General features: G+C 42.4%; 1 protein-coding gene across 2 annotated transcripts in view; it reads left to right on the forward strand.

Moving 5' to 3' along the window:
* farsb (phenylalanyl-tRNA synthetase subunit beta) overlaps nt 1-22,436 on the forward strand; it is a 56,096-nt gene extending 33,660 nt beyond the window's left edge. For both annotated transcript variants that reach the window (XM_055646407.1, XM_055646408.1), the window contains exons 16-17: nt 6,229-6,381; nt 21,343-22,436. In XM_055646407.1, the coding sequence (XP_055502382.1) occupies nt 6,229-6,381; nt 21,343-21,494 (305 nt within the window). In that variant the 3' untranslated portion in view covers nt 21,495-22,436. The remainder of the gene's footprint in view (nt 1-6,228; nt 6,382-21,342) is intronic.
* The last annotated feature ends 1,337 nt before the right edge of the window (nt 22,437-23,773 follow it).

Here is a 23,773-nt window from a genome sequence, read left to right on the forward strand (position 1 = left end):
GCTCTAGGGGCTAGTGGAGTCAAGGGATATGGGGAGAAGGCAGCACGGGTTATTGATAGGGAACTATCAGCCATGATCATAATGAATGGCGGTGCTGGCTCGAAGGGCCGAATGGCCTCCTCCTGCACCTATTTTCTATGTCTATGTTCTATGTTTAAACCATGTTATAGGAAAGATGTTGTCAATTTTGAAAGGATGCAGAGAATTTTTTTACGAGGATGTTGCTAGGACTTGAGGGTCTGAGCAGACTGAGACTCTTCTTTGGAGCACAGGAGGATGAGGGGTGATCTTATAGAGGTGTATAAAATCATAAGAGAAATAGATCGGGTAAACGTACAGAGTCTCTTGCCCCGAGTAGGAGAATCGAGACCCAGGGGACATAGGTTTAAGGTGAAGGGGGAAGGATTTTATAGAAATCTGAGGGGTAACTTTTTCACTCTAAGAGTGGAGGGTTTATGGAACGAGTTGCCAGAGTAGGCAGGGACTATTGCTATGTTTAAGAAAGAATTAGACAGGTTCATGGATAGAACTGGTTTAGAGGGATTTGGGCTAAGCACGGGCAGGCGGGACTAGTGTAGATGGGACATGTTGGTCGGTGTGGGCAAGTTGGGCCAAAGAGCCTCTTTCCATCCTGTATGGCTCTTTGACTATGACTATGCATGGAGGTCCAGGAACTGCTAGCATTTTCGACCAATACAGCCCATGCCAGTCTGCTCATTTGAAGGTGATATTTTTGTTGACCCAACTGATGCTCACGCCCATGTCTGTCTAGCAGAATGGGGACAATAGATGCTCTTCCCCTTCCCTCAGCAACATCAAGGGGAAGATCTTCCTCATTCCCCTTCCCATTGCTGCCTTGAGACCATTGATTGCCACAATGACCCAACATTGAGACTGGAATCATAATGGTGTACGTTGGCACAACTGCTCGTCGAACCATTTTTTTCAGATATATTTGGAAAATATACAAAAAAACGTTACTGTGATTCTTTTAACCAAATCATTCATAATATATGGAACAATATGAGCCTGCTTTATCCTGTAGCAGACTACATGTATTGATTTATGCAATAAAACTGAAACCAGTCTGGTTCTTAAAAGAGCAGAAATGCTTGTTCAAACAAATGAATGCATTATATGCAACTTTAAAAACAAAAGTGATAGCAAACAAATTAAATCCAAAATAACACAATCACCATTGCCGACTCTTTCTTCTGCTCCTCCTCCTCACACCCTGATGCGCAAGCTCTCTCCCATCACTCGATTCACTGTCCAGTGCCAGATTTTTCTGTTATCCCTCCCTCTTTCTCCTCCCCTCCTGCCTTCTCCCTCCATCTTTACATTGCATTCCGCCTCTTTTTTCCTGATCTGACACCCTTTTGTCACCTTAACAACTCTAGCCTTTGCCACTTCTTTACCCACCTGCCAATTTTCCTTCCCATGGTTCCTCACCTCTTTGCACCAATTACTTGCTGGGCTTTGCCCCATCCCTACCTCTCTTTTCCAGCTTTCTCCACCTTTTCCCCGCACTTCATCTGTCTGAAGAAGGCTCCTGACCTGAAACATCACCTGACCATTCCTTCCATAGATGCAACCTGATCCGCTGAGTTCCTCTAGCACTTTTTGTCTTTCGCTCAAGACTCCAGCATCTGCAGTTTCTTGCGTAGAAACATAGAAAATAGGTGCAGGAGGAGGCCATTCGGCCCTTTGAGCCAGCACCGCCATTCATTGTGATCACGGCTGATCGTCCCCAATCAATAACCCGTGCCTGCCTTCTCCCCATATCCCTTGATTCCAGTAGCCCCCAGAGCTCTATCTAACTCTCTCTTAAATCCATCCAACCAAAGCATCGCAACCAAAAATTGGACTCAGTTTCTCACTAAAACTTTCTGCTTGTGCGCTGCCTGTATTGTAGGACATTTTTTTTTTCATATTGAGTTGGCTATGTTATGTGGCAAGATATCGAGTCACTGCTATATAGACATACTCAACACAGTGGCTGCTGCTGAACAAGCAAATCAACTAACATTTTGTAATCACAGGAGTAGACCAAAAGGTAAATTCAAAGCATGCCACATTATTGTCTCATATCCTGCATGTGTCAAAAATGGAACAGAATTCTGATGTATTGGAAACTCAAGTCAGTCGTGCTGCCAGCGATCTGTTCAAAATCTTAAGTAAACATGATTTATTCTTTCTAAGCTGCAGTGAAATTCTTTCATGACATTGCCACAATATTTTTGTTTAATTACTTGAAACTACTAAGGTATGGTATAAGTATCTGATATGTCAGATCCATTGTGCTGACACTAAGCAAGGATTTATTTTGTGCTCATTGAATCCCCTCTTTTATTAGCGGCAGCGGCTTTGTTCTTCGTGGGAGCAGAATGGGTGGGCAACGTTCCTAAATCTGAGGGAATTTGTTCTCTACTGAACAGGGGAGGAATACCGGGGTAAAATATACCTACAGCGTGCACTGCAACCAATAATTGATGCAGCGATAGAAGGATAGATGGAATGCATGAGTATGAAATGAAGAAAGACAATTCATGGTGGCGCAGCGGTAGAGTTGCTGCCTAATGCCCCTGTCCCACTTAGGAAACCTGAACGGAAACCTCTGGAGACTTTGCACCCCACCCAAGGTTTCCGTGCAGTTCCCGGAGGTTGCAGGTGGTTGCCAGATGTTGCAGGTAGTGGAAGTAGGTAGGGAGACTGACAAAAACCTCCGGGAACCGCACGGAAACCTTGGGCGGGGCGCTAAGTCTCCAGAGGTTTCCGTTCAGGTTTCCTAAGTGGGACTGGGGCATTACATCGCCAGTGATCCGGGTTTGATCCTGACTACGGGTGCTGCCTGTACGGAGTTTTCTACATTCTCCCTGTGACTGCGTGGGTTTCCTCCTTGTGCTTTGTTTTCCTCCCACATTCCAACACCGTAGGTTAATTGACTTCTGTAAGTTGTAAATTGTTCTTAGTTTGTAGGATACTGCTAATGTACGGGGATCGCTGGTCGGCATGGACTCGATGGGACGAAGGCCTGTTTCCGCACTGTGTTTCTAAATTAAACTAAATGTCCAATTTATATTTTAGAGCTGACATTTTCTACTTTTGCGCTGCTATAAACGTAAAAATATTGAATATTCGATTGATGTTGTTCCCCTTTTGAATTTTAGTCAGGTTGATATATTCTGCATTAAGTAGCAATCTATTGAGCTGCGGCCAGGGCAAATTATTCTGTACATTTGGCCGGTGACTTTGTGAGGTTAAGCAACTCTCCAGCTTCTCACTTTGCCCCCTTTTTGTATATTAGAAATTGAATAAAGCTGTGTTTTTAGACTGACAGTGCAGTTGAAACTAACCCTGTCCACCCAAGTGCATTTTCTACGTCAGGCCACCGGATAATGATCAAATGCAAAACACTGAATACTGAGTCACTTAAGACAATTTCAAGGGTGCAGTCTTGATAAGTTACGGGAAAAAATGTCTTAACTCTTCTATTAATAAGAATATAATTCTTTCACAAGAAAAATCGTCACACGCCTGCACACGTCTTCAAACAATCGATAGCTTTAAATTAGGTATTTGTGCTTTGCAAAAAGCCTTAATAGCTGAGGTCACATAAAAAGGAGATGAAAGGGTAAGGAAGTGTTAGAATTGTAAGTGCTGTGCATTAGCTACCTCAAACCATTAGCACCAACAATTCAACTGCACATTTTTGCCATCCTCAATAGGGATAATATGCTTTTTACTGCATTGGGTATGCCTGTGACCAATCGTGGTGTCCCTTAAGGGCCTATCCCTCTTGAACGACCCAATCCACGACCCCCCTCGACCTCAGTCTTCCAGACCTAAGACCAACTACGACTAGCTACGAGTGGAAAATGATCACATGATAAAATTATGTCATGTTTGCATTTTTTTTCTCGGGCCAGTTACCGACCTACGACTCCCTACAACTCCCTACGACTATCTACGACCTACCTACGAGTAAAAAGTATCACTTTTTTCCATGCCGACTTTTTTTTACTCGTGGACATTTTTTATCGTGCTGGAAAAAACGCCGCGACCTACTTGAGGCCACGAGTACGCGGAGACCACCCACCAGCACGAGGAAGAGTTACAAAGACCTCCTGCGACCTCGTGGCGACCATGCTGGGAGTATGAGAAGAACAAACTCGGCAGAGGTCGCCAATTAGGTCGTGAAAGTGGGTCAGGGGCTTTACTATATCAAAATCAGATTTTGAATGGGCTGGGGTTGACGAGGGTGGCAGTCAGTGATAGCCTGAGCCTACACGGTTACCAAAGTAAGTTCATAAGATCATGTGATCGGAGCAGAATTAGGCCATTCGGCCCATCAAGTCTACTCCGCCATTCAATCATGGTTGATCTATCTTTCCCTCTCAACTCCATTCTCCTGCCTTCTCCTCATAACCCTTGCTACCGTACTAATCAAAAATCTATCTACCTCTGCCTTAATATATCCATTGACTTGTGGCCTCCACTGCCTTCTGTGGCAACAAATCCCACAGATTCACCACCCTCTGTCTAAAGAAATTCCTCCTCATCTCCTTCCTACAGGGTCCTCCTTTTATTCTGAGGCTTTGACCTCTGGTCCTAGACTCTCCCACTAGTGGAAACGTCCTCTCCACATGTATATTCAGTGACCAAGCCTCTTCTCCTAACAACCCAAAGCCTGGTTCAAGCCAAGATCCAAGTCTAGTGTGTGATGATTTGATTTTATGGGCGGAATGATACTGAGAAGGAATGACATTTAGAAGCTGCTGAATAATGATCAAGTGGAAGATCTGTCACAAGTTAATTTCAAGGATACTTTCTTCTTCAGGATTAAAAACCTATCTTTGTCTATAATTACTTGAACATATCTTTATTGATCAGAGTGCAGGGGCCATTTACATGGTGGTTTTTGCAGACAGCCTGCAATAATTCACTGATTAATTTGATAATGTGGCACTCTTGAGATCTTTATTATCAATAAGCAACAAGATCACACGGTTACCTCCCCCAATTTCTTCCCTGAATCATATGCCATTATAGTATGGTTTAGTTTAGTTTAGCCTAGTTTCAATTTAGAGATACAGCACGCAAACAGGCCCTTCAGATTCAGATTCAGATTCAATTTTAATTGTCATTGTCAGTGTACAGTACAGAGACAACGAAATGCATATAGCATCTCCCTGGAAGAGCGACATAGCAAACGATGCCCGTGCCGACCAGCGCTCCCCGTACACAAGCACTATCCTACACACTAGGGACAATTTACAATCTTTTACCGAAGCCAAATAAACAAACAAACCTGTATGTCTTTGGAATGTGGGAGGAAACCGGGGCACTCGGGGGTGGGGGGAACCCACGCAGTCACGGGGAGAGTGTACAGACAGCACCCGCAGTCAGGATCGAACCCGGGACTATGGCGCTGTAAGGCAGCAACTCTACCATTGCGCTACCATGCTGACCCTATATTACATGTGTATGTCAAAAACATAAACCATGCGAAAACTAATGAAAAACATATTTGCCCAGGTGTAATTAACGGGGGAGATGATTAATTTAGTGATTCAAACTTGGTTTTGGCTGAAATTGATTTTTTTTTCCAGCTCGGAGGGGAGGCACTCAATTTGACATTTAACAAGACTGACTGGATACTGGAAGTACAATTACTTCTTAGTTCAATCAAATTCTAGCAGCGTACTTGTCTGCAGAGGGCACTACTCCTTTAGTTCCACTGGCCCACTAGTCGATCATGTTCTTCCAGCCAGCCTCTATAGTGCTTTCCAGTTGTGGTTTAGTTTAGTTTAGAGATACAGCGTGGAAACAGGCACTTCGGCCCAACAAGTCCACGCCGACCAACGATCCCTGCACGCTAACGCCATCCTCACACTGAGGACAATTTTACATTCACACCAAGCCAATTAGCCTACAAACCTGTACGTTAAGGAAAGAAACCTGAGCTCCCGGAGAAAACCCACACAGGTCACGGGGAGAATGTCCAAACTCTGTACAGACAACACCCGGGGATTGAACCTGGGTCACTGGGTCTCTGAGTCAGCAACCCTACCGTTGAGCCACTGTGCTGTAGCTGTCAGAGGTTTTCTGAGTTTCGAAGGTATTTTCGAACCAGATTATCCTGCTGCACTCACTGCTGTTGAAGGAGCATAATTTTCTGGCATAGATAATAACAAAAATCCCTTTACAATTTTGATTGCAATGCAGATGTTGGTGCGAAGAATGAACGACGACTCTGCGCTTTGTATTACAACAAGAATCCTGGCTTTGAGGTGATCCATGGCTTGCTGGACCGCATAATGCAACTTCTTGACCTGAAACCGGGAAAGGAGAGTGGATATTACATGCAGGCTGCAGAGGGTGAGCAACATTTTGGAAACAACTTTGTACTTTCTTTGGAGATGCAGTGTGGAAACAGGCCCTTCGGCCCACTGAGTCTGTGCCGACCAGCAACCACCCATACACTAGTTCTATCCTACATACGAAGGACAATTTACACACACGCACTAGTTCTCCCAGTTTCGCCCCCTACACACTAGGGGAAATTTAAATACATGTGCAAACTGCAAATCTTTGGAGTGTGTGAAGGCACTGGAGCACCCAGAGAAAACCCACGCTGCATTTGAGAGAACGTATGAACTCCGTATAACACCCGCCCCAATAGTCAGGATCAAACATGGATTTCTGGCGCTGTAAGGCAGCAACTCTACTGCTGTGCCACCCTAGTCTGGAGTATTTTTTTTTTTAACACAGAGACTGTTGGGTGCCTGGAACAAGCTGCCAGTGTTGGCAGTGGAAGCAGATACAATCGAGGCATTTAAAAAGCTTTTAGGTAGACACGTGGATATGCAGAGATTGAAAGTATGTGGAGCACGTGCATGCAGGGGTTGCACGGTGGCGCAGTGCTAGAGTTGCTGCGTTACAGCACTGGAGACCCGGCTTCGATCCTGGACTACGGATACTAACTTTGTGAAGTTTGCATGTCACCCCTGTGACCGCGTGGGTTTTCTCTGGGTTTTCCGGTTTCCTCCCACATCCCAAAGACGTGCAGTTTTGTCGGTTAGTTGGCCCTGTGTAAAGTGTGTAGGATGCAAAACTGGAATAACGTAGCGTGCAGCTGATGTGTGGGTCAGTGCAGACACGGTGCGCCAACGTGCCTGTTTCCTTCCTGGATCTCTAAAATTAAATCTCGTGTGGTTATAATCCTGGAGTTACTTCACAGGTGACCGACAAAATGCTTTTAAGGTAATTTGCTGTGAACAAGCATGGCTGTGTACTGGCATGTTACTTTGTAACATGGCAGTAAAGAAAGCGAATGGTATGGCAGTAAAGAAAGCGAATGGTATGTTGGCTTTCATAGCAAGAGGATTTGAGTATAGGAGCAGGGAGGTTCTACTGCAGTTGTACAGGGTCTTGGTGGGACCACACCTGGAGTATTGTGTGCAGTTTTGGTCTCCAAATCTGAGGAAGGACATTATTGCCATAGAGGGAGTGCAGAGAAGGTTCACCAGACTGATTCCTGGGATGTCAGGACTGTCTTATGAAGAAAGACTGGATAGACTTGGTTTATACTCTCTAGAATTTAAGAGATTGAGAGGGGATCTTATAGAAACTTACAAAATTCTTAAGGGGTTGGACAGGCTAGATGCAGGAAGATTGTTCCCGATGTTGGGGAAGTCCAGGACAAGGGGTCACAGCTTAAGGATAAGGGGGAAATCCTTTAAAACCGAGATGAGGAGAACTTTTTTCACACAGAGAGTGGTGAATCTCTGGAACTCTCTGCCACAGAGGGTAGTTGAGGCCAGTTCATTGGCTATATTTAAGAGGGAGTTAGATGTGGCCCTTGTGGCCAAGGGGATCAGAGGGTATGGAGAGAAGGCAGGTACGGGGTACTGAGTTGGATGATCAGCCATGATCATATTGAATGGCGGTGCAGGCACGAAGGGCCGAATGGCCTACTCCTGCACCTAATTTCTATGTTTCTATGTTTGTCCAATGCTTGCAGCAGGCTTGGTGATTACAAAGGAAATAACCAGATACACCTCCCTCTGGCACAGTCGGGTACACTGCCAGTTAATATATAGCTGGTGTTACATTTATGGAAACATACTGTATAACTGGAACATTCCCTGCCTCCAGCATATGATTTCATTCACTGGTGATGTGGGGTGCTTGGCTGTTCCCCATCAATGAAGTCATTAAGATTTTTTTTTTTGTAGCGACCATATATATTACTTTTTGTCACACATTCCACGTGCGTTGACTGAAATAATATACACATGAAAACAACACGGTCAGTTGGTGAGTTTTTCTTCCTTACTTCATTAAACAAAAATTTAAAAAAGAGAGGAATGACAGGAGGAGGAAATACCATGGGGCAGCAAACTTGGAAGTTGAGACGTCTGAAGACCAAAGACAAGGGCCTTTTTATCCTCCGTTAAATGACTCATTTGTATAATAGGAAAACACTGGTTGCATAAAGTGAACCAAAAGGATCGTTTGTGTTCTCATAAAGTAGTCACGTAACTAATTGAATAAAGCAAGGAAATGGCCTTATGATGATCAGATGATGTGAATATGTACAAGAATAACTCAGTGCTTCAGCAGACTGCTTTGTGTTTCTTTGTCTTCATGGCCGTTTAGTTCACTTTAGTTCAGAGATCCAGCACGGAAAATAGGCCCATCGAGTCCGCACCGACCAGTCACCCCTGCACATTAAGACAAGCCTACACATTAACCTACAAACCTGTACGTCTTTGGAGTGTGGGAAGAAACCGATAATCTCTGAGAAAACTCACGGGGAGAATGTAGTCGGGATCGAACCCGGGTCTACGGCGCTGTAAGCGCTTAAGGCAGCAACTCTACCGCTGCGCCAATGTTTCTGGATGGCAGGATGTTCGATGCACTTAGTAGTGTTACAATAAGCAGTTGTCCTGATGCAAGTTCATTTGCATGATATGTTGATATGTTGTGGAAGAATGTTTACTCATTCAACCCACAGTGGTCCCTTTTAGTCAACTACATCTTAAACATTCCTCAACACGTTTCAAATAGCTTCGAGAGTGAGTTTCAAGAAAGTGAGCATTAAGTAAAATATTAGAAAATGCTTCTTCAGGCTGATGCATTTTGTGTACAAAGTGTTGACATTTTCCTATGCTGATCAACAAATATAAGGAATTAGATTGCACCTCTACTAATCTTGTGCCAACATTGATCGATTTGCATTTTTCATGATTCAATGCAGCCAACTGGTCTGTACACTACTTTGCATGGGGAGAAAGAAAGGGGAAATTTGCTAAATCCCTAATATAAATCTTGTAACTGATGGTGAAATTTCCAGTTACATTTTTGGATGGCAATCAGCGTCCGACAACATCGAGAATTATTAAACACTTTGATGGGATTTATTCACTGTGTGCTTGTAACTAATTTTGTTCAGTTTTTGCAACTGCAGATTGGCTAGTTTATGAGAAAGGGATAAGGGGGAAATCTTTTAGGACCAAGATGAGAAAAACATTTTTCACACAGAGAGTGGTGAATCTCTGGAATTCTCTGCCACAGAAGGTAGTTGAGGCCAGTTCATTGGCTATATTTAAGAGGGAGTTAGATGTGGCCCTTGTGGCTAAAGGGATCAGGGGGTATGGAGAGAAGGCAGGTACGGGATACTGAGTTGGATGATCAGCCGTGATCATATTGAATGGCGGTGCAGGCTCGAAGGGCCGAATGGCCTACTCCGGCACCTAATTTCTATGTTTCTACGTAAAATGACACATTGATACTTTCTGCAAATATCTGAAGGTATTTAATAATAATATTGTGCACATTTTTCATCATTTATGTGTAGTTGCCCTCTGGGTATAAAACTAAGGGCATAAATCTCTGATAATTGCGTGTGCCCTGAAACCAAACATTTCCTTCGGAAGGAAGAAGATTATGCACGTTCTCTGTTAAATGCTCCTCTCCACATCCTTCCCTGAATTCTGGCTGCCCTCCATTATCTTACTCAACTGCAAACCTTGCTCTGCATCTGAGCAGTTCATGGCAGCTTGCCACAACATCACCACTGACACATTCTTGCACCGTTCAGTGTTGTGCTTTTCTAACTAGATTTCTGTTAAGAATGACCTTCAAAGCCAACTTTCCATTCATGACACTGGAGTCTTTCGACGAACGACACTGAGAACAACTAATTTGGCACTACATCCAGAGATTGAACCTGGAATCTGCATTGTAGCTTCAGCAGCGGAGCTTCAGCAGTGGGCGCAGCACGGGCTTTCCAGCGCGGAGCCGGGCGATCCCTTGTTGGGGGTCGCTAGAAGAAATGCTCCGATCGCTGGCCCGCGGACTACGACATCCTGAAGCCGCGGTCTGCGGAGCTTCTAGCCGCAGGTGTGGTGTGGACTTTAAGAGCTCCGACCGTCAGCCTGAGGCCTATAACATTCTGAAGCCACGGTCTGTGGTAGGAAGAGGCCAATTCGGGAACTCCAAGTGTCTGTCTGTCCCGACGACGGAGTTTCGAGCATCCCGATGAGAGGGCCTGTACATCGGGTCATCCGTAGCGGCGAATGCGGAGGGTTCATAGCCCCGACCACGGATGAACAAAGGAGGAGGATTGACAGAGTCACTGCCTTCCACCTCAGTGAAGAATGTTGATTCCACTGTGGTGGATGTTCATGTTGTATTCTATTGTGTATTGTGCTCTTTTGTTTGTATGGCTGCAGGGTAAATCAAATTCCACTGTACACTAATTGGTGCATGTGTCAATAAATGTGAACGTGAACTTGTTTGCATGAACCAACTTCACACTGATCCTACGATAGACACAAAATGCTGGAATAACTCAGCGGGACAGGCAGCATCTCTATATAGAATGAATGGGTGACAATTTGGGTCGTCGCTTCTTCAGACTGAGAGCCATGGGAGAGGGAGACAGAGATGTGGAAGGGTGAGGTGTGAAAACTGGACAAAGTGGACAAAGATCAATGAAAATGTAGAATAGATTTATATTAGCTAGGGGAAGATGACAATGTGGCATACTGAGATAAAATGTAATCAGGAGGGCAGTCGGACCGGCCTGAGAACTAGGATGGGGGAGGGATGGAGAGAGGGAACACAAGGGTTACTTGAAGTTAGAGAAGTTAATATCCATACCGAAGGTAGACACAAAATGCTGGAGTAACTCAGCGGGTCAGGCAGCATCAGTTTTGTGTCGAAACTCTTCTTCAGACTGATGTCCTGGGAGTGGGCGGGAAGAGATAGAATGTAGTCGGAGACTGTAAGACTGGTGGGAGAACTGGGAAGAAGGACGGCATGGAGACAGGGAAAGCAAGGGCTATTCGGAGTTGGAGATGTCAATGTTCATGCCGCTGGGGTGTAAGCTACCCAAGCGAAATACGAGGTGAGATCATGTAGGTCTCGGCGGACTGAGCAGAGGTGTTCAGCGAAACGATCGCCGAGCCTGCGCTTGGCCCTGCACTGATCCCACATTGAACACGAGCTACTTGGGGGTAGCCTGTCCTGTCGTTCATTATCCGTGCATTCCTTAACACTTGTGCAGAACTCCATCAAATGGAGTTTATTAACGAGGAACCATCCAATCTAGCAAAAGATTTGAGTATAGGAGCAGGGAGGTTCTACTGCAGTTGTACAGGGTCTTGGTGAGACCACACCTGGAGTATTGCGTACAGTTTTGGTCTCCAAATCTGTGGAAGGACATTATTGCCATAGAGGGAGTGCAGAGACGGTTCACCAGACTGTTTCCTGGGATGTCAGGACTGTCTTATGAAGAAAGACTGGATAGACTTGGTTTATACTCTCTAGAATTTAGGAGATTGAGAGGGGATCTTATAGAAACTTACAAAATTCTTAAGGGGTTGGACAGGCTAGATGCAGGAAGATTGCTCCCGTTGTTGGGGAAGTCCAGGACAGGGGGTCACAGCTTAAGGATAAGGGGGAAATCCTTTAAAACCGAGATGAGAAGAACTTTTTTCACACAGAGAGTGGTGAATCTCTGGAACTCTCTGCCACAGAGGGTAGTTGAGGCCAGTTAATTGGCTATATTTAAGAGGGAGTTAGTTGTGGCCCTTGTGGCTAAGGGGATCAGAGGGTATGGAGAGAAGGCAGGTACGGGATACTGAGTTGGATGATCAGCCATGATCATATTGAATGGCGGTGCAGGCTCGAAGGGCCGAATGGCCTACTCCTGCACCTAATTTCTATGTTTCTATGAGACATCAGACAAATTATTTGGCATGTGGGTTTTGTTTCGCACTTGTTTAGGATAATTACATTTGCAGCAGTTGTTTCTCCTGGTTGTATTGACAAAACCATTTTAACAAGATTGTATAATTTGCAAGTCAACAATCGCTCTGACATAAAATGTGTCGGGCATCAACTGCAAAACTGACAGGAATTTTAAACAGAGATCAAAGAAGTGAAGATTGAAACAAATAGATTATTGCTAAAGGGGATAGGAAAAGAGACTATAATGGCACACTAGAGGACACTGATCATGAGTATTGTGTTCAATTTTGAACAGTACAAGATATGAAGACATGAAAAATGTTCGCAAAAATAAGCAGTTTCAGTTAAGAGGAAAATTTAAAAGTCTTGAGACTGTTCTCTCTGCAGCAAAAATGAACTAAAAGTAGTTTCCAAAATATTTGATTGATTAAACTGGAAAAATGTTTCATTGAGTGAGCCAGCAAACCCTGGGCTATGGGTTTAGAGTCATTGGCAAAGGGCCTAGAAGTGAGACGAGGAGAAGTGTTCTCATTTTTCGCGTTTGGGACGAGAATGCACTTGCTGATGGGGTGCGGATAGATGATTCCATAAATAGTTTTGATGGGGATTTGAACAAGTTGTTGAAAAGGTTACAGATTTTTAAAAAGCAGTATTATAGAACTGAGAATCTGCACCAATGCAGGCAGAATGACTTCCTCCTGGGATGTAGGTTTCTATATTTCTATGACTAGCTTTTACATTTTGTACCTGAGCAAATTTAATGTGTGTTTCCATTGCAAGGAATAAATGTAACTGCTTCACAAATTTTCCATTTTCCAAGCTAGTTGAAAATTCTACCATTTGCCAGGAAAAATTGTGCTCATAGGTTTTGAGGCAGATCATTTTAGGTTGAATTAAATAATTCAATTGAAGGCCAAATAATTCAATTGAAGGTTGCCTTGGAATTGCCGCATCCTTTAATTAACCATCCTCTCCGCCCTGCCTTATTATCTTATGTCAAACAAGGTTTGCGACCTTTATGGTTGGAAAAAATACATTCCTTTCATATTGCTTCTGAATTCTGACCTTCTGCTGCCTTCTTAGAACCACCTGTCCGTGTATACAGATGACGGGAAATGGGGATGAAATTGTTGAGTGCCATTTGCCTTTGTGGGGACAGTGTGTGAAAAATGATCCCCCGCTCAGGCTACAGAAAGTGGAGCAGAGATAGCGTAGGTGGCCATTCAGGGTAATGTGTATCATCAGGAGATTCTGTGATCCTGTTAGCGCTTGGATACGGAACAGCAGCATTAGCAAACAGGCGTAGCAGAACAGACTTGCATGAGTCAGAAGTCTGGTTCAGTTACCATCTCCTGGGACCGCTGGTGAAGCTAAGTCCATTATATGTAGAACGGTGAGGTGTAATGGCATTATAATATAATAACCATTCACAGCACAAAATCAATCAGCTTTGCCGTTAGAATATGAAATTTCCACTTATAATTTAGGTAATTAGCGCCATGGGGTGCTATTAAATGATTACACGTGATTAACTGGGGGTATTTTAGGTTATTTTGGTCAGAATGGGGCTGTTGTGAAGAAAATTAATTTTTCATAATTTGTGAATTGATTGTGAAAACCATTGTCTCTTGATAAAATCATATGTTTTAGGCAAGGCTACGTTGCAAATCCTGAAAACGTACATCAAACTATTCTGCTACAGTGTGAGCTACCATCTTATAAATGGTGTAGCCATCATTTTAATTTAGTGTATTTTGTCAAAGTTAACTTTTAGTTATCCTAAAGCACAGTAACACACTGTTAGATTCTGCAAGGAAATGTAAGCTTCATCTGCGGGACTGGTTGATTATCTCATTCTTGGTTTAAGTAGAGCAGCAAACGTAAACATGTGTTTAAGAAGGAACTGCAGATGCTGGAAAATCGAAGGTGTGCAAAAATGTTGGAGAAACTCAGCGGGTGCAGCAGCATCTATGGAGCGAAGGAAATGGGCAACGTTTTGGGCCGAAACCCATCCGCAGTCTGGGGAAGGGTTTTGGCCCGAAACGTTGCCTATTTCCTTCACTCCAGCAAATGCAAACAGTTTGATGACAGTAACATGGTTCCTCATGTCAGCCTATAACTTCATAATACAAATTGCAAAAATCTTGGGATAAATTGGTTTACCAGATATTTTTTTGTTATTAATCTATTTTAAAAGATGCAGGAGCTTTTACTATTCATGCATGGAATTTGGATCTTATTGGTAATGCCAGCAATGAATACTCATCTGTCATCGAATTTATACCTGGAACCATTGCAGTCACAGTATTATTGGCTGGAGAGTTTCAGGAGCTTTATCCAGGGTGGCATGGTGGCTCAGCGGTCGAGTTGCTGCCTTACAGTGCCAGAGACCCTGGCTCGATCCTGACTATGGGTGCTGTCTGTACGGAGTTTGAACACTCCATAGGGGTACATGGTTGCAGGTTAATTGGCTTCTGTAAAATTGCAAATGATCCCTAGTGTGTAGGGTAGTGCTAGTTTACGGGGTTCGCTGGTTTGCAGGGACTCGGTGGGCCGAAGGGCCTGTTTCCACAGTGTATCTCTGAAGTCTGAAATCCAGTGATGAGGGGGTTATGGTGATACATTTCCATGTTAGGCTGGAGTGCAACACGGAGGGGCTTTGTTCTTGTCCTTGTTCTTCTATTGGTATAGGTTACAGTTTCGGGCCGAAACGTTGCCTTTTTCCTTCACTCCATAGATGCTGCTGCACCGGCTGAGTTTCTCCAGCTTTTTTGTGTACCTTCGATTTTCCAGCATCTGCAGTTTCTTCTTAAACAATTAAGATTTGGGGCTTTGGGAGGTGAGATAAGGTGGCAGGAAATCTTACCTCGGTCCTGCATGGGTAGCCCAAGATGTCTTATGGCTTGTTCAGATACACTTATGGTCTGCAGTAATCTCAGGGTGTCAATACCAGGGCACAGTGAATGCTAATGAATAGCAAGTGGAGATCTAAAGACTCTTCCTTTGTAGGTGGTCATGGGCAGTATGACATAACATGAACATTATGGACTACTTATGAGTCCCACCATAAATAATAGGGTGATCTTGTCTGTTATATCACCTGAAGAATTGTGTGTGTAACAACACAGCAACAGTTGAAAACATCTCCATTTCTGGAAATGCATAATACTGCAGATGATGGAATTCCGAAGTAAAATCAGAAACTGCTGAAATACTCAGCAGATCCGTAACTTTGGAGAGGGGGAAAAAAAATTCAGGTCGATGACCCTGATGAAAACAGGTCATGGGCCCAAAACGTTCATTCTGTTTCTGTTTCCATTTCCCAGGCAGTGCTGGGCCTGCTGAGTATTTTGAGTGTTTTCTGTTTTAACCTCCTTGTCTGACCTTGCTATGGAGAAAAGGATAATAACCATATAACAATTACAGCACGGAAACAGGCCATCTCGACCCTTCTAGTCCGTGCCGAACACGTATTCTCCCCTAGTCCCATATACCTGCGCACAGACCATAACCCTCCATTCCTTTCTCGTCCATATAACTATCCAATTTATTTTTAAATGATAAAAACGAACCTGCCTCCACCACCTTCACTGGAAGCTCATTCCACACAGCCACCACTCTCTGAGTAAAGAAGTTCCCCCTCATGTTACCCCTAAACTTCTGTCCCTTAATTCTCAAGTCATGTCCCCTTGTTTGCATCTTCCCTCCTCTCAGTGGGAAAAGCTTTTCCATGTTAACTCTGTCTATCCCTCTCATCATTTTAAAGACCTCTATCAAGTCCCCCCTTAACCTTCTGCGCTCCAAAGAATAATGAAGAATTTAGTTTAGAAGGATGAGGGGGGTGGGGCCCTCATTGAAACTTACCTAATAATGAAAGGCCTGGATAGAGTGGATGTGGAGAGGATGTTTCCACTAGTGGGAGAGTCCAGAACCAGAGGGCATAGACTCAGAATAATCGGATATACCTTCAGAAAGGTGATGAGGAGGAAATATTTTAAGTCAGATGGTGGTGAATCTGTGGGATTCATTGCCACAGACAGCTGTAGAGGCCTAGTCATTTGGGTATTTTTAAAGTGGAGTTTGACTTTCTTGATTAGTAAGGCCGTCAAAGGTTATGGGGGTTACTATTGGACTCCTCTCAAGGAGTGGCCGTGACCTCTGATAGTCCAGGGAAACGGATAATCCAGAAAGGCTCTGGAACCAAAGATTCCGGTGGTGGCCCTGTTCTAAGATTTACTTTTCAGGAAGTTTGTTCATGCACCTGGACCTTCTGTGGTTCAATAGTATTTCCACCACAAATTGACCGAGCCATTCTTTCAAATCAAACAAAATTAATTACAATGTGATATAATTTTGCATATATATGTAAAAGTAGATAATGTTTGCTCAGTACATTGATCATACTTTTTAAGATCTAATATGGCACCACTTCAATATAGACAACTGCAATTCACAAGGTTCAGAAAGAATATTCAGTATTGCCAATCCATTTTTCCACTCGCCTGGCAGTTAAGACTATATATACAAGGTATATGTAATAATAATAACTTTATTTATAAAGCGCTTTTAGACAACATCAGTTACCACAAAGTGCTGTACATGGGAAGTCAACAAAAAGTTATTACAAACTACTAAAACCATTAAGATGACAGGACTATAAAAACAGTAAAAATTAAAAGACATTAAAAGCACTAAAACAGGAACAATGTCTCAGCCAGTGTCGAAAGCCAGTGAATAAAAGTGAGTTTTTAGGGAGGATTTAAAGATGGACAGTGAAGGGGCCTGTCTGATGTGCAACGGCAAGGTGTTCCAGAGTGCCGGGGCAGCAACAGAAAAGGCTCTATCCCCTCTGAGCTTCCGCTTAGACCTTGGTACCTCAAGGAGCAGCTGATCCGCTGACCTGAGGCACCGGGCAGGAGCATATAGGTGGAGCAGCTCAGAGAGGTAAGGCGGGGCGAGGCCATTCAATGATTTAAAAACAAATAAAATAATTTTAAAATGAACTCGAAAGTGCACTGGGAGCCAGTGAAGGGAGGCCAAAATTGGCGTAATGTGCTCCCTCTTTCGAGTTCCGGTTAAAAGGCGAGCGGCAGCATTTTGGACCAACTGGAGACGAGCCAACGAAGCTCGTGAGACTCCAGAGTAGAGTGCGTTACAGTAATCCAGCCGAGATGTAATAAAGGCATGGATTACTGTTTCAAAATGCTGCCGCTCGAGAATGGGCTTCACCTTTGCCAGCTTCCTTAGGTGAAAGAAGCTGGACCATTATGTCTATAGAATATGTCTATAGAATATGTCCCATCCAACGACTATCCTGATGTCATATTTCACAAATGACTATGTTCTCCTTAAACGATTTGTTAATGAAATCATTAGAGGTTTTAAATAGTCCATAATGACGCATTAAACTCTTCTGTGGTCTATTTCTATTGTTTTTCCCTGTTGTGTGAACGCTACTTAAACTAAAACAGGATGTGGGTTTAGGATATTTTGCGTAATCTGTTGTAGACATTTTTTTTCCAGCAATTGGAAAGTTAACATCAACTCCCTAATTAAAAGGATCATTTAAACTTGTAATGCACTCATGGTATAGGTTGATTGACCCAGTAACAAATAATATATATTCAAGGAAAAATTGAGTGAAAACAAACTGTTGTAGCCTATTGAGGTTATGGTGATATTGAAACAGATCTTTTGAGATTTTGACAGAGAAATATAATGACAGAATTAAAAAATCTTAGTTTGGGTATCGTGGGTACAAAAATAAACTAATTGTAAAATGTTCATCATGAATTTGGAATGTGATTTTTTTTCTTTTTAAGATTTACAATTGGCTCAAACAGAACTGAGGTAAAGCCATAGAAATCTGGAATTTCAATTACAAAAATTGATTGTTGCCTTGGATTAATGATTGGTTAGGAGAGAAGACTGATGAAAACCAAATAGTCTTTCCCTGTGTTATAAATGTCGTGTGATTCGTGTGGTAGAGAAATAGGGAGAAGGGACACAGACTGTTTTTATTAATAGCAAACTAATGTAATAATCACTAACCACAGACCCTAGATAACACCACGATCCGCCCAGATTCAGCAAACACTGAGGAAATAGTGAAGTTATGGACAGGTTCTCAGCTGCAGGATTCTGGCTGGAACTGTCGGACTTTTCTTGATGTGTTCTTTGATGTGTAGAAATGGTGCTTAACGTAAAAGGATTAGACACACCACCTGAGAGGCTTTACACCTGTGCAGTTCAGACACTAAGCCAACTGCTGCTTTCCCTGCTGGGAAATGTTTTTAATAAGTACTTGAGTCAAGTGAAGAGTCAAAGTGATTATTAAATGTAAACTTCCTGAAGGTGCAGTCCATTTCAGAGGTTCTGCACTTTTGTTGAACTTTTCTCTGGGTTCACTGTATAGCATTGTGCTGTGTTCCATTTTAATACGTGCATCTAAAGCTGGATCACTTTTGCTATTTAGTACAATTTAGCTTTGCTACATTCAAAATCGGAAACAATGCACTCTGTGACTTGTTGCTATTTTATCCAACTTTAAATGTTCTGATATTTGGACAGGTACATATATAGGAAATGTTGAGGGGGATGTGGGCCAAATGCAGGTAGGTTGGACTTGCATAGATGGGGTGTCTTGGTTGGGATGGAAAAGTTGGGCCAAAAGGCCTGTTTCTGTCCTGTATGACTCCTGGGATGTCAGGACTTTCATATGAAGAAAGACTGGATAGACTTGGCTTGTACGCACTAAAATTTAGAAGATCGAGGGGGGATCTTATGGAAACGTACTAAATTCTTAAGGGGTTGGACAGACTAGATGCAGGAAGATTGTTCCCGATGTTGGGGAAGTCCAGAACAAGGGGTCACAGTTTAAGAATAAGGGGGAAGTCTTTTAGGATCGAGATGAGAAAAAACACAGAGAGTGGTGAATCTGTGGAATTATTTGCCACAGAAGGTAGTTGAGGCCAGTTCATTGGCTATATTTAAGAGGGAGTTAGATGTGGCCCTTGTGGCTAAGGGGATCAGGGGGTATGGAGAGAAGGCAGGTAAAGGATACTGAGTTGGATGATCAGCCATGATCATATTGAATGGCGGTGCAGGCTCGAAGGGTCGAATGGCCTACTCCCGCACCTATTTTCTATGTTTCTATGACTAAATATCTAGTACTTGTACATTCACTCCCACTGCACTGATGGGAAAAAGTATTCTATCTATTGAGAGCCGTTAAATAGTATTGTTGGAAGAAATGGCTTCTCGTCATTTTCCAAAGTTTTCCGAGTTGCATGGACTGGGTTAGGGGTGTAAAATAATGCTGTCACTTATAGGGCTGAGATTAAACTCCTTCTTCAGTCACAGTCCAAATAATGTTCTGTTCCTTGGCAAATTACTGTAAAAAAAAAGTAATGCAGGGTTGCTTGACATTTCGCCCAGATGCCCTGTGGCAGACACCATGGCATTTCCACCTTGTATGCTCAGCAATTTGCAGGGCCACGTACCATTGACATTCAATGAATAAGGACACGTGTAATAAAACAGCAGGGGGAGTCTGTTGATCTGGCACAAGTTTTGGACCTTGGTTTTAAGAGTTTAAATTTAGTGGACCAATTGATATTACAAAGATATGCACACGAGGAAATGTGTACTCGTGAAACACTGATTTTTCTGAGATTAGCGATGAACAATAATTGGTAAAAATCTGCATACTCAAAGAGAGTTAATTGTAGATTGCTGTAAAACATATTGTTTAAATTACTTCATAATGTAATTTCCAAAGGAAGATTTTTGAGATCTGTTTAAGAAAAGTTGGGAGAATAATTCAAAATGAATTTAAACTATTACTTTTCACTGTACACAATTTCTGCGATCATTACACTGTGCAATGTCAGTACACTCTGTAGTAGACGTTTAATCTCTAAATGTTTTTAATTTTAATTTTTCATATTTAAAGATATTAATGAATAAATAAAAAGTCAGTATGATCTTATGTATTGAATGGTTTTGCTGACAACACAGATTGAAAACCAGGATTTTTTATTCTTTTCAACTAATTTACATTTTTGATGTAAATGTTTTATAAGCAGTGAAAGCATTGGGTTGTATAATACAATACATTTATTTTCTATGCCGAGCACCAAAGCAATTTCCTTGTATGTGAATACTTAGAAACATAGAAAATAGGTACAGGAGTAGGCCATTCGACCCTTCGAGCCTGCACCGCCATTCAATATGATCATGGCTGATCATCTAACTCAGTATCCTGTACCTGCCTTTTCTCCATACCCCCTGATCCCTTTAGCCACAAGGGCCACATCTAACTCCCTCTTAAATATAGCCAATGAACTGGCCTCAACTACCTTCTGTGGCAGAGAATTCCACAGATTCACCACTCTCTGTGTGAAAAATGATTTTCTCATCTCGGTCCTTGGCTAATAAACTTACTTACTTGATCTTTTCTGATCCTAGGTTTAAGGAAGGCAGGAGGGATGAATGTTCAGGAATAGGTTATAGCTTGAATGTGAGGATTTCAGTGGGGAGTGGAAATGATCAATGACAGTTCAAATGTCTATTAAAAAACAACTAAATTCCTTAATGTCCCAGTCGTAAACAGGATGTTTGCTGATACCAAAAGAAGGACAAAATAGAATAAAGTAGAAAACACTCTTCTGAGAATTGTTAGCAGAATACCATGGTTGTATATATTTTTTCAAATAGATGTGAAATTGGGTTGCACATTTCTAATTATTTGTTAATGCAAATACTTGGTTCTTTGGTGAAGAGCAGCTTGTGCCTTTGATGGTTAATTATCTTGAAAATGTGATAAAGACTAGTTACTCATTTAGATTCTTGGGGGAAAAACAGAGCAGAGTTTTTGGCCACCATCATCAAAGCCGAGCTTACTTCTGACCCGCGGAAGACAATTATAAATTTTCATTTAAAGCTGTTCAAGATTTAATTAAAGCTGTTATCAGTTACCAGCTTCGGGGCAGTGTGAGGGAAAGCCAGTCACATCTGCTGGTTATTGAAAGTGAAGAAATACTGACTCTTTTTGTTCTCTTCTCTCCCCTCACATAGATTCCACTTTCTTCCCGGGACGCTGTGCGGAGATCTTTGCTCTAGGTGAGAGCATAGGCAAGCTGGGAGTTCTTCACCCTGATGTTATCACCAAATTTGAACTGACCATGCCCTGCTCCGCGCTGGAGATTAATATTGAGCCGTTCCTTTGAAGGATGAGACTTCTCCTTAGTTCTTATCACACTTTAGTGTCATTCAGCCTTTCTGTACTAAGAGCAGCTCATGACACTATTCAACTGTAAAGAGGAATATTTAATAAGGCAAAGGATCCTGTGCCTGCTTAGTCCTTAAATATGGTTTCCATAATGTAATTTTCTTTATTTGCTTGGAACATTGTAGTATGGCCTTTAGCATAAATTACCAAAACCATGAATATATGAAATAGCATTCAGATGCAACATAAGTATAACATGAGACCAAGCAAAATCATTAAAACTGAAATGTTGACATATGCAGTTGTAACTTACCTGCGGTAAAAACTTCAATCACACCACATAGATTTGTTCTAGTAGCAAAGAGAAATGTGGAATAAAAGCAATTGTGTAATTTTAGTTTAGTTTAGAGAAACGACATTGAAAACAGCCTCTTTGGCCCACCGAGTCCTTGCCGACCATCGATAAGTCATTCGCACTAGTTCTATCACATCTACTCCCTACACATTAGAGGCAACTCGCATAGGCGCACGTCGTGGGAGGAAACCGGAGCACCCGGAGGAAACCCAGGCGGCACAGGGAGAAGGTGACCACTAAGCACAGACAGCACAGGAGTCGGGATTGAACCCGAGTCCCAGGTGCTGGGAGGCAGCTGCACTACCTGCTGCACCAATGCGCTGCCCTAACGTAGGGAGTTAATGCAGGGTCTTTAGCTAAAATTGAGTTGTCTGCTAACAGCCCTCACACCAAGCAAGCAGGCTCACTTAGAAAAAAACATTAAGTGCTTTGGAAAATAATTGGTCTCACTTAGACGAATCATTAAATCATGAGGCCTCAGATCATGCACCTGCAAGAACAATAAGATAAGACAACCTTTTCTTCCCGGAGATAACTGAGACTATCCTGGTTCCTGATGTAATGAATAAACCTGTTTCAATCTTAGGGAAGATATCTAGTGTTAAAAATAACTGACAGCTATTTGCTTGTTGTAAATACTTACAATAGTTGCCAATGGCTTAATTGTATTGCTTGTTTCCACGTCACTTACATTTCCCCCAGCAAAAGGTCTTGCCCATCATAGATTTAAAATAATGAATTGAATGAAAGCTTACTGTTTTCTTGTGCGAGAGAATGGTACATTTTGCATTTGCTACATAGAGAGCTGTTTCTTGATTCTCAATTGAATAACCTGCCCTTGAATTTAAGCCTGTGTCAGAATCATGGTTTAGTCTTTGCAAATTCAGCACGTTGTTAAGGTGCTGTGTCCCAGACTGCAATCAGTACCCTGTAGTCCATTTGTCCTTTATTTTCGACGTGTCCCAACCCGAAATGTCATCTAATGCCCCTGTCCCACTTAGGAAACCTGAACGGGAACCTCTGGAGACTTTGCGCCCCACCCAAGGTTTCCGTGCGGTTCCCGGAGGTTGCAGGTGGTGGAAGCAGGTAGGGATACTGACAAAAACCTCCGGGAACCGCATTAAAATCTTGGGTGGGGTGCAAAGTCTCCAGAGGTTTCCGTTCAGGTGTCCTAAGTGGGACAGGGGCATTAATATCTTCTTGGTATTCCATTTTGTCCAGAGATGCTGTTTGACCTGCTGAGTTACTCCAGCATTTCCGTGAATCTATTCTGCACCCACTCCAGTTTAACCGTATCCTTAAATACTTTTCTGCAACCCTTTTCCCCACAAATGTTAAATTTATGCCTCTAAACAGGCAGAATGCTGACTTTCTTGTTCATGCAATTTCTCTCCTTAATTTATTAAATAGTTCTGCAACCACTTGCAATGGTTATAGATAACACTGATCAATGCAGTGAGAAGGACTTCACAATGCAGCAAGAATCACAATGTATTTAATTTAATTATGAAAAGATATGATCATGTTCAGTCTTGCACTAGATTGCTTCTGCGGTCCGTGTAGTTTAAATTCTAAACAAAAAACACACAATATTTTTACAAGTTCTATGTATAGATGAATCATCTTTGAACATATTCCAATATTCTGTCGGAAGGTACAAATGCTTTCATTATTTGAGGACAATTCAAAAATTGTAAATAAATTCCATACAAAATAACTTTTTCATAGTATGTAGAGCAGAAAATTGATTTTGAAAATAATCAAGAAGATATTTTGCTGAGGAACTGTTTTGGATTCATTGTATACCATCAGTGCAGCCCATTCGAAGATTATATGTGATCATTGCTAATAACTATTTTTACCGGATGAGTGGAGCGTAGGTCATTTTAGTTTTAGTTTAGAGATACAACATGGAAACAGGG

The sequence above is a fragment of the Leucoraja erinacea genome, chromosome 14, assembly GCF_028641065.1.
Source record: "Leucoraja erinacea ecotype New England chromosome 14, Leri_hhj_1, whole genome shotgun sequence".
NCBI lineage: Eukaryota > Metazoa > Chordata > Chondrichthyes > Rajiformes > Rajidae > Leucoraja > Leucoraja erinaceus.